Source organism: Canis lupus, chromosome 27, assembly GCF_003254725.2.
Source record: "Canis lupus dingo isolate Sandy chromosome 27, ASM325472v2, whole genome shotgun sequence".
Classification (NCBI taxonomy): domain Eukaryota; kingdom Metazoa; phylum Chordata; class Mammalia; order Carnivora; family Canidae; genus Canis; species Canis lupus.
Window position 1 is genome coordinate 19640001 of NC_064269.1, and position 14820 is coordinate 19654820.

The 14820-nt window shown below is 38.0% G+C and overlaps 2 protein-coding genes across 11 annotated transcripts in view; one reads left to right on the forward strand and one right to left on the reverse strand.

Moving 5' to 3' along the window:
- CCDC91 (coiled-coil domain containing 91) overlaps window positions 1-5885 on the reverse strand; it is a 332348-nt gene extending 326463 nt beyond the window's left edge. For all 6 annotated transcript variants that reach the window (XR_003140462.3, XR_007406415.1, XR_007406414.1 and 3 more), the window contains exon 1: window positions 5748-5885. The gene's annotated coding sequence lies outside the window, so the exon portion shown is untranslated. The remainder of the gene's footprint in view (window positions 1-5747) is intronic.
- Window positions 4518-14820, forward strand: part of LOC125753818 (nischarin-like) — a 37606-nt gene continuing 27303 nt past the window's right edge. For 2 of the 5 annotated variants that reach the window (XR_007406416.1, XM_049102558.1), the window contains exon 1: window positions 4688-5809. Coding sequence is in view for 1 of the 5 variants with exons in the window: in XM_049102558.1 (XP_048958515.1) it covers window positions 5346-5809 (464 nt within the window). In the remaining 4 variants the exon portion in view is untranslated. Of the gene's footprint in view, window positions 4665-4687; window positions 5810-8777; window positions 9072-14820 lie in introns of those variants that run through there. The other 3 variants (XR_007406419.1, XR_007406417.1, XR_007406418.1) reach the window with 3 other exon arrangements.

Genomic DNA, 14820 nt, shown 5'->3' on the forward strand with positions numbered 1-14820 from the left:
TACTTAAAAATAGTGGCTACTATTATCACCTCTATTATGTATTACTCTATATATCACAATATATCATTGCAGTAATTGGTCCATAAACACAGGTAGTCACTATATTTGTGGTATTGACACAAATGCCTCAATTCCTGGATCTTAACCTCTAAAATTCACTTTCTTACTACAATTCTGTACCCTTCTATTTATAGTAGGCTATCATTCCCATTGAACCTGTCATTCATTCCTATTCAAACTTTTAGTATCCCAAACCCTCTTTATCCTCTCAGTCTACCAAAAACCCCACTTTGTAACTCCGAACTTACTGTTACTATTGGTAAAGCTTTTGTCTTGACTTCTTCCTTGATCACTCTTTGTCCTTCCAAATGACTGTTTTGTTTTGTTTTTTCCATTTGTCTAACATTGTGCGTTATACACCAGGAAACATACTCAATACACTCAATAGGTAAGAGACAAACCAACCTACAGGCCAATGTTTGGGCATCCTCAATTGAGAGTAATCAATCTGAGGAACAGAAAAAAAAATAATGAAGAAAAATGAACAACAGATCCTCAGAGACCTGTGGGAAACCATCAAGCAAGCCAAAATATGCACTATGGCAGTCCCAAAAGAATAGTGAGAGAAAGGGCTAAAACGAGTATTTGAAGAAATAATGACCAAAAACTTCCCAAAGTGTACTTCCCAAAATATATATACACACACGACACAGACACATCACCAACAGATGGATTGGTGGAGAAAAAGTAAATGCTGATAAAGTGGGGAAAAAGTATATGCTGATTAAAGAATCAGCCTTATGATTCCTAATTCACTACCTGAGCAATTTGCCGAATTATTTTGATCAGATGAAAGTAACTATTATGATATCCATGGCCCTTCTACGTGGGAGAAAAAAAAAAAAATCATTCGAAATTTTCACATATGTGCTGTCTCACTTGTTCATGAGATTTTCTACTCCTAAGTATTTTGTACGAATCACACAATAAAACATTTTGCAATCTGACTAGATGCTAAGTGGTCACAGGACTTCTCTGCAATCATATGGAAATCACGTTCTTTGATAGACTGTAACACTGAGAGTAGCCTTATGGCACTCCTTTCTTTTCCAATTGATAACAAGAAAAGCAAGATCAGTAACAACTAACTTTGGAACTACAGAAAATAAACTCAATACACCGACGAAGGTAAAGTCTTCTACAAAAGATTCTTGCAACAAAAAGTACTACACAACTATCCTTAACTAATATGACTGGGGGGAAAACACATAGACCAAATAAGCAAGAGATATTTTACAACACCAGTCACCCTAAGTAGAAGCCATTAATTAAGAAATTAATAAAATGTACCTCTTCTGCATAACAGACAAAAGAAGAAACCTAAAATATCCAAATGCCTCAAGAAAAGTATCAGCAGTCAATAAACAAACTTTTTTTTTTCCCCCATTCTACAGAATAGAAAATGAATACTCATTTCAATTTGTCTTGTGATTCAGGGCAGGTGGCCCATTTAACACCATTCAGATATCATAGGTTTATTTTTAATTTTTCATGCCCAATCTGGGCAAACTGTGAATAAAAGGTGCAACCCCACTTTCAGTTGTCTCTATTAAATTCATAATTAAAATTAAAATTCACAATTAAAATTGATACTCTCAATTTTTTTTAACTATCTTGTATTGATGACTACACATATAGTTTCTTAGTAATATTCATGCAAGCTCCTGTCTATTTGTTAAGCACATGCACAGATTAATGGAGTTTGCATAATACTGCAACACTGTCTTTACTACAACTGTGGAAGTTCTGAATTCTCATAATATAAAAGTCAAGCATCTTGAAATGATCGTACAGATCCTCTCTTAACACAAGGTTGGTCACAACATAAAGGCAATTTGGCTGGTCTCTTCATTATCTAGGCCTACTTTTGGTAGGAAATGCACATGGTCAATGATAGTAAAGCTGACAAAGGGAAAAGAAAGTCAGTCTTCTCAGAATACCAGGAAAAAGTGATTTCACACTTCACAAAAGAGTGGTTACTTAATACATACAGTTACTCTATAGAACTATATGTATTGGACTGCATTATGTAAATACCAAAATGTATATATGCTTCTAAGGAAAACAGCTTTATGAGAATTATTATGTGTTGCATTTTAAAATGAATAACATCATCTCTGTTCTTGATGTATTAAAATTGTAATTTAAAAAACTGCTTCTCATTTCAAAATTTTAAAAAATTGTTATATCCCTTGCTAGTAACATTAAATATATTCCAAATTCTTTAATTGGATTCTATGGCATATAGCTAACAACAGTCTTTGTACCAGTGTTTGAGGATTTCACAGGGAAGGAAAGAGGGTACAGGAAAAGAAATGTCTAATTTAAAAATATAAAAAGACATAAATTTGGGTAAACATTTTAGAAGTGACTGAGACTGTCTCATGTTATTAATTTGTTTAATGAGTTTATTCTAAGCATCAAATTAAGACAGATTCAGAATAAACACAACAAAATGCTTACAAGAACTCACTGTTGGTAGCATAGCCTATGATTAAAACAAGATTCAGGAACACTCGTGATCAAAGCCCAGCTCTACCACTGACTATTAATGCAACCTTCGATAAGTTTCCTCACTCGTCTGAGACTCAATTTCCCTGGCTAAGAAATGGGAAAATACTATCTACCTCAAAAGGTACAGGTTGGAATTCAATAAAACAACATACAGAGAGTATCTGCATGATGCTAGGCTCAAAGACTTCTATAATTCTTATCAAAAGAAGAACATGAATAGTATTTCACATTACACAAAGTGCATCAAGAATTCTACCTAGAGCAATGGCAGCAAAACAACAACGCTGGTGGAAAAATCATTTACTTATTTTATACCCTAAACCTATAAAAGTAATGGTTCAAACTAGATAAAATCTAAGGTACTCTGAGTTTCTGAGATTCTAGAATTCTACCTTACAGTGATGCCCAAAAGTTTTGCTCCAAATTTTATTACAATAACCCAGAGAAAAAATTTTAAAAACATCAAATTAAACGAGGCAGTATATATTAAGAATCTGAAAAAATTTCATGCACTTTAAATAACTACATTTTTAAAAACTGATTAAAAGAATCTTACCAGAGTTATGTACAAAGATATTAAATGTTAATTTCAATTGAGAAAACTATCTTAACTATAAATCAAGAACTTACAAATCAAGTTCTCAAAAACTTAATGCTGAGTGAAAAGGAATAAACATAAAACAATATTTACAGTTTTTTAAAAAATGTTTGTAAAATAAAGACTGAAAGAAAAGCCAGCAAAATAGGATTGATTTCATAGGATTATTTCCCAATTTTCTACTATACAACTATGATTTCCACACCAACAACAACAAAAAAAATTCATTCATGATCTAAAAAAAAGAACCTCAGCAAACTAAAAGTAAGAAAATTTCCCCAATCTGATGAAAACCATTTACAAAAAACCTACAGCTAATATTTAACGGTAAAAGACTACATGACTTGCCCACTAAGATGAGATACAAGACAATGACACCTGCTCCTATTCAACATCATACTGGAGGTCCTAGCCAGTGCAATCAGACAAGAAAATGAAATATAACTGGCTCTTGAACAACCCAACGGTTAGGGGCACCTACCCACCTCACAGTCGAAAATCCACATACAATTTCTGACCAAATGATAAATTTTAATTGTAAATTATGTAGTTCAATAAGCCAAAATTTTAAAGGACATAGGACATGCATTTTTGAAAAATATATATCAAATTAAATGAGCCAAACTCCAGCTCACTAGGTTTGGAGGTAGGGGAGACAGTGAGGAAACCAAAAAATCCTTAGGCATATTGTAAATCAAAAAAATTGACTATGATCAAGATTTGTCAATAAGAAACAGACATTGATATAAAAAAATCTAAAGAGAGTTGCCTTTTTTATTACGTTCTCATTGTCTGAAAACAACAAAATTTGATGAGCTTCCAAAAAAGATCAAAAGTCACAAAGAGCAGGTTCATAAAGGAGCACTGTTGATTGTGAGCCAGAATTTGGAAACAAGTTACCTGACATTCTCATCCAGTCCAATGCACTGCCACCCCAACTTCTATTAGAAGAAATATAATAAACCTTCAAGTAACTTCATTTATAACAATCCTATACTTTATAAATCATACATCTACAGACAAGTGTATAAGATAAAATGCCTCTAACTGGGCAAATTCCTGTTTATCCATTTAACCCTTCAGATCAGCTAATTATTATTATTATTGTTGCTGTTTTACTGTCACCGAAAATAAGTAAGTGCTGTCCCTCTCTGATGACTCTGCAGCTTCTTTCTGACTGGTATTAAGATGATTACAAAAAGCTCTCAGAAGTTTTGAGCTGATTACTCCAATAAGAAGATACATTTTTCCATGTAATAAGAGGTAAATTGTAACTTCCATCACTGTTTTATGTTTATTCCATTTGGCTTATACTGTTGCTAGGATACCAATACGTAATAAGATTTCCAAGCCCACAGAACAACTTTCCTAGCCAGTCAACTCTGTAACCAGGGCGATTGCGGACCACACACTTTACTGGCCAGCCAGCACCCCACACAGGTGCACTCTCCCTGGCATCCCCCATGCTCCATATGCTCCATTTACCTAACAGGTACAGTATGTATGCCAATTCCTTCATTGCAACAGAAATTACAGCACATGGCAAACAGGATGATCAGAAGTGTAGAGCTCTCTGATGTCAGAGAACAAAGTGAATCTATTGCCACTCCCTGTTCTCCCACCCAACTAGATATTCTGGCCATTTTACCTTACCCTGTAGGGTGAAATGTTAGCCGAACCCCATCACTCCACCAGGCAACATGCAAACGCTACTCCCAAAAGCCATCACCCAACGACCGCCTGGATACACATATTTGGAGAGGAAGGTGGCATCAGTATGTGTACATTTCAGACGAGAAGGGAAGGAAAGGAGTCGGAATTCTTAAGGGGCCGCTGAGTCACCTACAGCTGTGGCCAGGACTTTACCCTCCAGGAAATCAGGCTCTGCCCCAACGCCCCTCATGGATGCAAGTGAGAGGAGGAGGAGCAGCAGCAGCAGCAGCAGCAGCATCCTACCAAGAAGACATCCAGAACTGCTCTTCATAGGGCTACCACTCCTTAAAGGGAAGCCACAAATAGGCTTCGTGTCCAGAGCTTTCCACCACAGTACACACCACGGGCAGACAGACGGAAGAGACATCTTTATTGTGCGGAAAAGGGGGGCGCGCTATGAGGGACGAAGAATATGCCTCACCACTTGGAAAGTTACTGGCTCCCGCCTTAGCCCCCCCGCATGCCGCTGGGACTGCAACCTGTGGCCCAGAGTAACTACGGGAATGTGGCTGGCGGACGTCGTGGGGGCTCTACGCCGGTGTCCACCGCGGAGTGGCGGGGGGCACCAACCCGGGCGACATCGCTGAGAAGACTCGCCGGGGACCGCAGTCTCCGCTCGGTGGGAGCTTCGGTGACACAAACGATCACGTGTCCTGGTCCGCGGGCGTTCGGAAATCCTCGACTCTGGAACGTGCAGGGGCCGGAACCCGCCGGCACCGGGTCAGCGCGCTCCGGGTCCGGCTCCGACTCCCGCGCCTGCGCCAGGCGGAACCCGGCCGCGCTCCCCGCCCGCGCCCAGGCCGCCTCGGGGCGCGCCGCCCCGGCCCCCAGCCCCAGGCCCGGAAGGCGAGCGTCCATTTACCTGCTCCCCGCTCTGGCCGCCGCCGCCGCCGCCGCCGCCGCGCCGCTCCCCCACGCTGCCAGGTGAGCCCCGGCACACTGCCCCGCACGCGCACACCCGGGGCACGACCCCAAGCCCGTGGCGGGGGGCGCGGGGGGGGGACGGGGGTGGGGAACCGCGGCGACCCCAGCCACACCACTTGGGACACCCCACGCACCACCCGGCTTCGAACACCTCTGCCCCCGGAAGTTGATTTCCTCCAAGGCCCGCCCAAAGCTGCGCCTGTCACTCAACGCCCGGACGCGCGTCACGTGGTCCATCCAAGCCGGGGGCCCGCGTCTTTAGAGCCACGCCTCCTTAAAGCCACGCCTCCCTCCAATGGCTAGAGCAGCCCACCGGGGGTTGCCTTCTGCAAAGGAGGGGGACGCAGGAAGCACCTCCTGTTAGCTTCAGCTTCTCCTTCCTCACGAGTGACAGGCCCAGTGGCTACGCCTAATGCATGCAGATAAAACCCTCCCCCCAAAATGATACTCCCCTCTGGGATTCTGCAGGATTGTTGCTGAGAAAAGCCCCGCCTGATGTTTTCACCACCTCCAGGCAGAGTTCAATTAAAAAAAACAACAACAACAACAACAACCATCTTAGCTAAATGCCTGACAGGTAGTAAGTGCTCAAGAAACAGTTGACTGGAGAACGGTTCCAGTTCATCTTTGCGTGCAACGGAATGCACCGAAGCCCAGAGCCTCTCCAGACCCTATGACATTAAGGGGAAGACTGCTCAAGAATTATTTTTTGTTCTTGGCCTCAGCTCCAGATCACAGCAATTTATACATGCCATCTTTGTTTCAGAGGGAGTTTATTTTCAGCTGCCAAGCCACCCACTTTTTTCCAAGCCTTCAATCAAATAATTCCTCCTGAAGGAAAAGAAAAGGGAATGACATAACTGTCAGGGTTTTATTTGAAAGGAAACATGATTATATAGGGGTTGTTTTTTTTTGGGGGGGGGGTTGTCCATTTCAAAGTGTAACTGTTAAACAGTCAACTGGCTGGTCACTCGTTAAAGAGTCTTCCATTTTTGACAAGGGAGGGATTTGAGGAACACTCATTTAACAATTTTTTATTAAATGTATACTTGGCCTGCTGGCAATTGGAGAATGGACCAGATACATTCAAGATGTTTGCCTGCAAGGAGTTTATAGTCTAGTAAGAAAGATAGACAAGTAATCTGGGAACTTTGGGCATAAGTCTCTGGAATATTCACAGTCATCAAATTAACAGGCATTCTTTAACATTTTGGATGTTATTTTTCTCATCTTTCCACTGAACAAAATCAGCTCAAGCCTTTAATAATCTCTGCTGTGTACTCGAGGTGGAAAATGTCAGCAAGGAATCCTAACAATTCTCCAGTTAGTGCAGGCTTAAGTGGTTAGTGAGTAGTTGAGAACAAATGTCACTCTTCTATATCCAGTTTTTCTGTCCTCCATCGTCATGTGCACAGTGAACAAGTTTCTCTTATAGCAAGTATGATGCTTCCTTAAACAAATTTATTTACCCATCTACTACACCACCACATCAGAGACTGCTTTTCATTTGTATATATCTCAATCTACTTATTAGTCTTTGTATATGCAGCAATATCACAGTTTTTAGTGATTAAAAGAAAGGTATTTAATAAACGTTTCTTAAACTGAGTACAATTACCTTTATATCATTTTGTATCTCATATCCCTTTCAACTGGAACCTCAGATGAGTTTCTGAGAGTTTTCATTGATAGATCTATATGTTTCCTCTGTCCCACCTAATCCAATATTTAAGATTAATTAAACGAACATAATAATAGAAGCTGATATTTATTAAATACTTGCTATGTGCCTGCCATAATTATCTTATGTGCCTGGCTAAATATTTTAAATCTATTATCTGATTTGTCATCACATCCTCCGAAGTAATTACATTAATATATTACATTAATATATTCACTTTTTTGGTAAGGATAAAGGGAGAAACAATGCTAAAGAGCTAGAGAGGGTAATTTTTTTTTAAGATTTTATTTATTTATTCATGAGAGAAACAGAGAGAGGCAGAGACACAAGCAGAGGGAGAAGCAGGCTCCATGCAGGGAGCCTGATGTGGGACTCGATCCCAGGTCTCCAGGATCATGCCCCAGGCCAAAGGCAGCGCTAAGCCGCTGAGCCACCCGGGCTATCCCTAGAGAGGGTAATTTGACCAAGTGGCAGAGCAGGATTCCAAGCCAGTTCTGCCCAACGAAAGCATTTGTTGATTTCCCTACAGCACACTGCCTCTGCTTTTCACATCATTTGTTCATCACTGAATCCAAATTTCACCAATTCTGTGAAGTCTTTCTCTCCTTCACACAGTAATCTGTGCTCTTTCTTTTTTATTAAGTATAAATTTAGTGGGTTTTAGTATATTTACAGAATTGTTCAACCATCACCACAATCAACCTCAGAACATTTTTGTCACCTCAAAAAGATACCTCATGCCTTTTGTCAGTCACACTTCATCCCTCCTATTCCCTGCCCCTTTGGCCTAGACAAGCACTAATCCACTTTATGTCTTTAGATTTGCCTGTTCTGGACATTTCATATGAATGCGATCATGTAACAGGTAGTCTTTTCTGGCTGCCTTCACTTCACATCAGATTTTCAAAGTTCATTTGTCCATACAATGGTGAACATTTGGGTTGTTTCCATTTTGAGGGTATTAGGAATAACGTTTCTATGAACATTCATACAAAGTTATTGTGTCAAGATAATATTTTCATGGCTATATATACCTAGGAATAAAATTGCTGTCTCATATGCTAATTCTATGCTTAACCTTTTGAGAAACTGCCAGATTGTTTTCCAAAATGGCTGTACAATTTTTACATTCCTACTAGCAATGTATGAAGGTCCTAATTTCTCTATAGTGCCTCTTATCTCCTTAGAACTTAAGAGTATTAGAACTTATGGCTCTATTTCTTGTCAGAGTATTTTTCATAAGCCATCTGGCATTATTATTTATCTTTGTTATGTATATATCTGCAGGCTACAGGCCCATTATCCTAATAGATTGTGACCTTCTGAGCTCAGAAACACGGTTCCTTACCCCCAAGAGGATCAAGTTTGGAGAAAGATGTAGACAATAAAATAGTGTAATAACCAGCACTGAAATCAAGATTATTATTAAAATGTGGAGGAGGAGCACCATATTCAACCTGTGTTAAACAGGAAGTACTTCTCATAAAAAGTAAAGCTTAAGATGAGTCTTGAATAATCCAAAGGATTTGGACAACCTAAAAAGAAACGAAGTGTGTTTCCAACAAAAGTACCCGTACCTTGGTATGTATCTCCTTGACTAGGAACTGTGGAGGTAAGTGTCGTGTGTAGGGAGATATAATGGAAGCAAAGATGATGTGATGTGTGGGAATGTGGCAGGAGAAATGGGAACTATAGGTAGGTCAAGATGGATGAAGAATTTTATAAACCGCTAAGGAGTTTGAAATCTATTCTGAAGGCAGTAGAAAACTAATGGATTGTTTAAGCAGGGTTGGGGAGAATTCCTTCAGCAGCGGTGCACAGGATGGGTTATTAGACAGGGAATAGGTTTTTCTCTGGAAAAACAAAGAAACCAGTTAGAAGACTGATAGCTAGAATGAAGAATTATGGAAGCTTGAGTTGAGGTGGTAGTCATGAAATTGGCAAACAAATATTGAGAAAGCAAATGTCCAATAAAATCATTTTCAAAGCATATAAACATATAAAAATTATATTATTTTCTTGTCGGAATAAATAAAACTCTAAACACAGGTAATAAAGACTCCGACTCCATAGTTGATGTTTGGCAGTTTGATGGTTGACAACTTTCAATCTTTCATCCATTCCCTCTTGCCCTACATCTGGGCAGGCTGATAAGAAATCCTGGGTGCTCCCTTCTTTGGTGCCGGTGGGTAATTCAAGCCACACAAGTTGTGGCCTCTGTGTAGGAATTTTCACCCTAGTATCAAGCCCTAGTCACCATAAAATCCCCAAAGGCCAGTCTTTCTCCCAACCTCCCTGCATCCTCTCCCCGCCATGTTAGATTTGTTTGGAAAGCCTGTCCTCCTCTTCCTAGAAATTCTCATTTTGTGACTTATAAACTTACACTCTCTTGTGATGCGTGGTATCAGAAATCTTGAAAGGTGAACCAAATTTTAGGAGGGCACCCATCTTATTTCTGTGGGTGACTGCAACAGTACTAAGTTGTAGTGTTTCTTTCTTATCGGCAAGTGTACCACCTTCCTCCTGAATCCCCTACATCTTTGAATGGCATCAGAAACCTGGAATACATCTTCAGTTCTTTCCTATATTTTTTCTGCCTTCTCAAAATCTGTTTCATTCTTTCCACATTGTGCAGGACACGCCTCAGAAGTTTAGGTGGAATTAACCTCATCCTTATCCCAAAGTTAATCCAATCAGGATAATCCTGACCCATGATGTTCCCTTGGCCCACAAATGGAGTGGGATTGAACACCAATCATTGAACTTTTGCCCCAAAATTGTGTGCTGTGGCTCCCTTTCTCCCTCCTGATGTGAATGAGAAAGCATATGATCCTTGTTGCTGAAGGCAGTCATCTGGCAACTGAAAAAATGAAAGAGAAATGGAGCTGAAACCCTAATCAAATAAACAAAGATCTATAATATTGTATATAAGCAAAAGGATGTAAAGTACAAACTGTGAAATTTTTAAATAAGCACTTTTCTGACCTCTTTCTTCTCCTGTACCAGATTGTTCCATTATGTGAGCTTTCAAATCAAATCAACATAGACTTTGATTTTTTTGCTACTGATCCTCAGTATTAAATACTGAATAGTGTATTAAATGTTGGTTAAGTCAGTTTGAATTTGTTACTATTTTACTTCACCTCAAAATACTTTGATGTACATTATGTGATATAATGTGCACATATGTGCTGCTTAACTTACTTTACCCTCTAATGGTTGTCAGTTACCATAATCTAGAATTTGCACTTTAGATGTATTCATCTGGCACTTAATCAGAAAGGCTGCATTCCAAACATAAGAACAATAAATGCTTCTACTATCATTATCTTCCATTAATACCTGAGACCTTGTTAATCAATTGATGTTATAAGTGGGTTTTCATTAGTGAAATTATGGGTTTTCTATTAGCTTGATGGATGTTATAAATTGGCTCTTATTGATGAACTAGCAGTGTTCATGATATGTATATTGAATAAAGTATTTCAGAGACAGTCCCTGCCTTGGATGACCAAGGTTATAAGAAGTTAGCAAACTGTAGTTTACACTTTCAGGAACAGCACCCTTCAGACCTCAAACAAAAAAAATGTCTAAAATCCTAATAATTTTCAATATGCCAAAAATGAAACAGTTTAATTTCTGCTTAACTAAAGGGAGAATCACGTTCATTATGGAGGTGACTGGAGACATCATGTTAATTACGGAAATAAGGATAGATTATTTGTGCCTTTTTCTCCACACTGCAAGTTCCTTTTTAGAATATTCCCAGGGCAGATGCCATTAAACTGAGATCTCAAGATGGGTGCATTAAACTAAATTCAGACTGGCAAAGTATGAAGAGCTACTAGGAAGGAGAAATTCCAAGATACAAAAAGTTAGACTATATATGGTCTCTGTCTATTGTCACTTGCCTACAGAAGTAACAAGAAGAAAATAGTTCAAAAACTTAATGGGAAAATAGATTATTAAATAAACCTCAAGCCTGACCAATAATAGCCCATGATGACTATTTAATCTTAAAACAGTCCTCAGACTTCTGCACTCAACCTAATAGGAAATAAGCTGCCAAAATAGTATAACCTCTTGAAAAGAGCATCTTCCCCAATGACCAGCTCAGATGGGGCCATAAAGGACACTGAGAGCAAAACAGTACCTGCCCAAAGAACTCATACCACTGCCATTCAGGAGTCCTCACTATTCCTATCTATAGAGTATGACAAGGATCAGTGACTACTATGTAGTTTCCAGATATACTCTTTTTAGTTGGGAGTTTTCATTGCAATTACTGTGTCCTTTCTCTTCCATTGCATTTTGCATTTGTTGGGATTAGGTAACTTGTCACTGGTTATTAGAACCTGTGGAACTCCAGATGAAGCTAAAACACTTTGGAGAGACAGAATATGTTCATTAATTACACTTACTAATTACAGTGGTTGGTCAGCAAAAGGGTATACTACAGTGGGCATGGTAGTTGTTATCCAAACATGAATTTCACTCTTTCGCCAAACGCCACATCGCAATTAATGGGGGCTGGCAAATCCAGTCTTAGTCAACTATGGCATTACCCAAACCATAAGAATTGTTTCAGGGATGATCTGACAAGCACAATACTCAGGACCATTGTTCAGTAGTTGTTAGAAGGAATTCTCTATTTTCCTGAAGATATAAGTGAAGAGCATGTAATTTCTACTTTTAACAGTCATCTTGTGACCATGAAGGAAACTAGTCTGAGGATAAAAGCAGATACAGATTGTAGAACAAAACTGATATAACTCAGAGAAATGGAGCTGAAGCTTTGATCAGATCAGTTCTAAAGCTTCTCTCACCTCCATGAGACTTTTCATTTATCTAAACAATTTCCATTTATTATTCAATCCAGTTTAAATTAGGTTTTCTGTTACTTTCATCTCAAGTCTTTTAACTGGTAGAAGGATTTTGTATCTCTAGCTTCATATCAAATGTCAGAAAATGACTACTTGTCATTTTCTTAAAATGGAAAAGAACTTTTCTACTTTCTTCCCTTTCCATGCCATGTTCATGCCAGAATGAGATTAAAAATGATATAATGTCCCTGAGAGCAGTTCTTTAAGATTTATGATACTCAGCTTTCACATTAAACCAATAGAAATTATTTCAAGTATAGATTTGTAATATTATATAAAATAGATGGAAAGAGTAAACTGTGAAAGTCTTTAATAAGCACCTTACTGGCCCCTCCTCTAATCAGGTCTCCTTTGAATTCTGTACAGCACCTAATGCATTTAGGAAATCTCCATTATATAGGAGATACGTAATCCCTAACCTCACACTCATTTGTACATTGTCATTAGCCACCATTTTGGTTTGCACAGTTTGGCTTGATTCATAGCTGAACAAGAACCACTCCTTTAATGTCTAAAAAGCTTTCTCACAATGAAAGAAACAACCAACAAAATAAAAAGGCAACCTACTGAATGAGAGAAGATATTTGCAAATGATGTATCTAATAAAGGGTTAATATCCAAAATATATAAAGAATTTATATGACTGAACACCAAAAAAATATGATTAACAAATGAGAAGAGGACTTGAACAGACATTTTTTCAAAGACATACAGTGGTCAACAGACATGGAAAAGTGTTCAGCATCACCAATCATCAGGAAAATTTGCAAATCAAAGCTACAATGAAATATCACCTCACACCTATCCGAATGGCTAGTATAAAAAGATAAGAAATAATAAGTGTTGGTGGGTATCTAGAGAAAAGGAACTTTCATGCACTTTTGATGGGAAAATAAATTGATATAGACACTATGGAGAATAGTATGGAGGTTCCTCAAGAAATTAAAAATAGCAGTACCATATAATCCAGCAATTCTACTTCCGGGTATATGAGAAAAAAAATGGAAACACTAGTTTGAAAAGATATATGCAGCCCTATTTTACTGCAGCTTTATCTACAACAGCCAAGATGTGGAAGCAACCCAAGTGTCCATCAATAGATGAATGGATAAAGATGTTGTGAAACATATATAGTGGAATATTACTCAGCTATAAAAAAGAATAGGATCTTGCCATCTGCACCAACATGGATGGACTTAGAAGGCATTATGCTAAATAAGACAAAGAAAGACAAATATAATATGATTTCACTTACATATGGAATCTAAAAAACAAAACAAACAAATCAAATCTGGTGACAGATGGTAACCAGACTTGTCCTGATTATTTTATAATGTACATAAATGTTGAATCACTATGTTGTACACCTGAAACTAATATAATATTGTATGTCAACTATATGTCTTTAAAAAATATGAACTGCTTCTATTACAGTACAACAGAAGTCCCAAGCCAGAAAAAGATACAAGAGAAGCCATCATTTCATCCATGTAATCATTATAATAAGTTGATAGAAACTAATTTAATTTACATGATCAGTCGCCTTTAACTATGATCTCCAAATAACTCAGATATATGGTGACTATAGATGGGAAGCACATGTGTCCACTCTACTGCCTTTACTCTCCATTCTATCCTTTATAAAAAGGAGTCAGTGGAATTAAACTTTCTAAAAACATTAAAAATCAATGCTGGAATATTTTTTACATTTTTGAATTAATTCTAACACCTAAATTATTCACATTATTTCCAATACTTGCATGTCACATCTCTGGCTGCTAAACACTACTTTTTATGATGATACTGAAAAATCAAAAAGTAAGCTAGGCTTTGCATCTATATTAAACCATTATATTGCTTCTTTAGAAGTTGCTGTACCACTTATGCAGATGGAACAAGCAATAGTCTGGGCAGAAAGCCATGCAAGACAACAAAGATAAATTGAATTTAAATTAAATTTTTTCAAAAGTTTTGGTGCAACCACAAAATTAACACATCATGAGAAAACTCTGAAGTTTGAAAAATGGGGTTTAAAAGAACATGATGGAACCCTACTCAGCATTCTCCTGAGAGTTTGATCACTCTTTTAAGTTGACCAGAGAAGCCAAGTATTACATATGAACAGTGGAAAGCCTTTCCATTTATTTCTCTTCTTTTAAGTTAGATATTAAATAATTCTGATGTTAAAGAGAATTTTGTATCCTTAAACCAAACATTAACCTAGAGTAGGAAAAAAAATCATCCCAAAATCTGAAAGAAAGTTAGCCCTATCAGAGTCTGACTCTGCCTGTGCATTTCTTATATTGTCAATTCAAGAGTACCTGGCAGCACTGTAAATTATAAATAAATAAAAGACTAGTCAATTTTGCTTTGATAATAATTTTCTAAGTTCAAAAGCATAATTATAAGGATAAAAAGTTACAAGAATGTTAAGGTACAGGATGTAT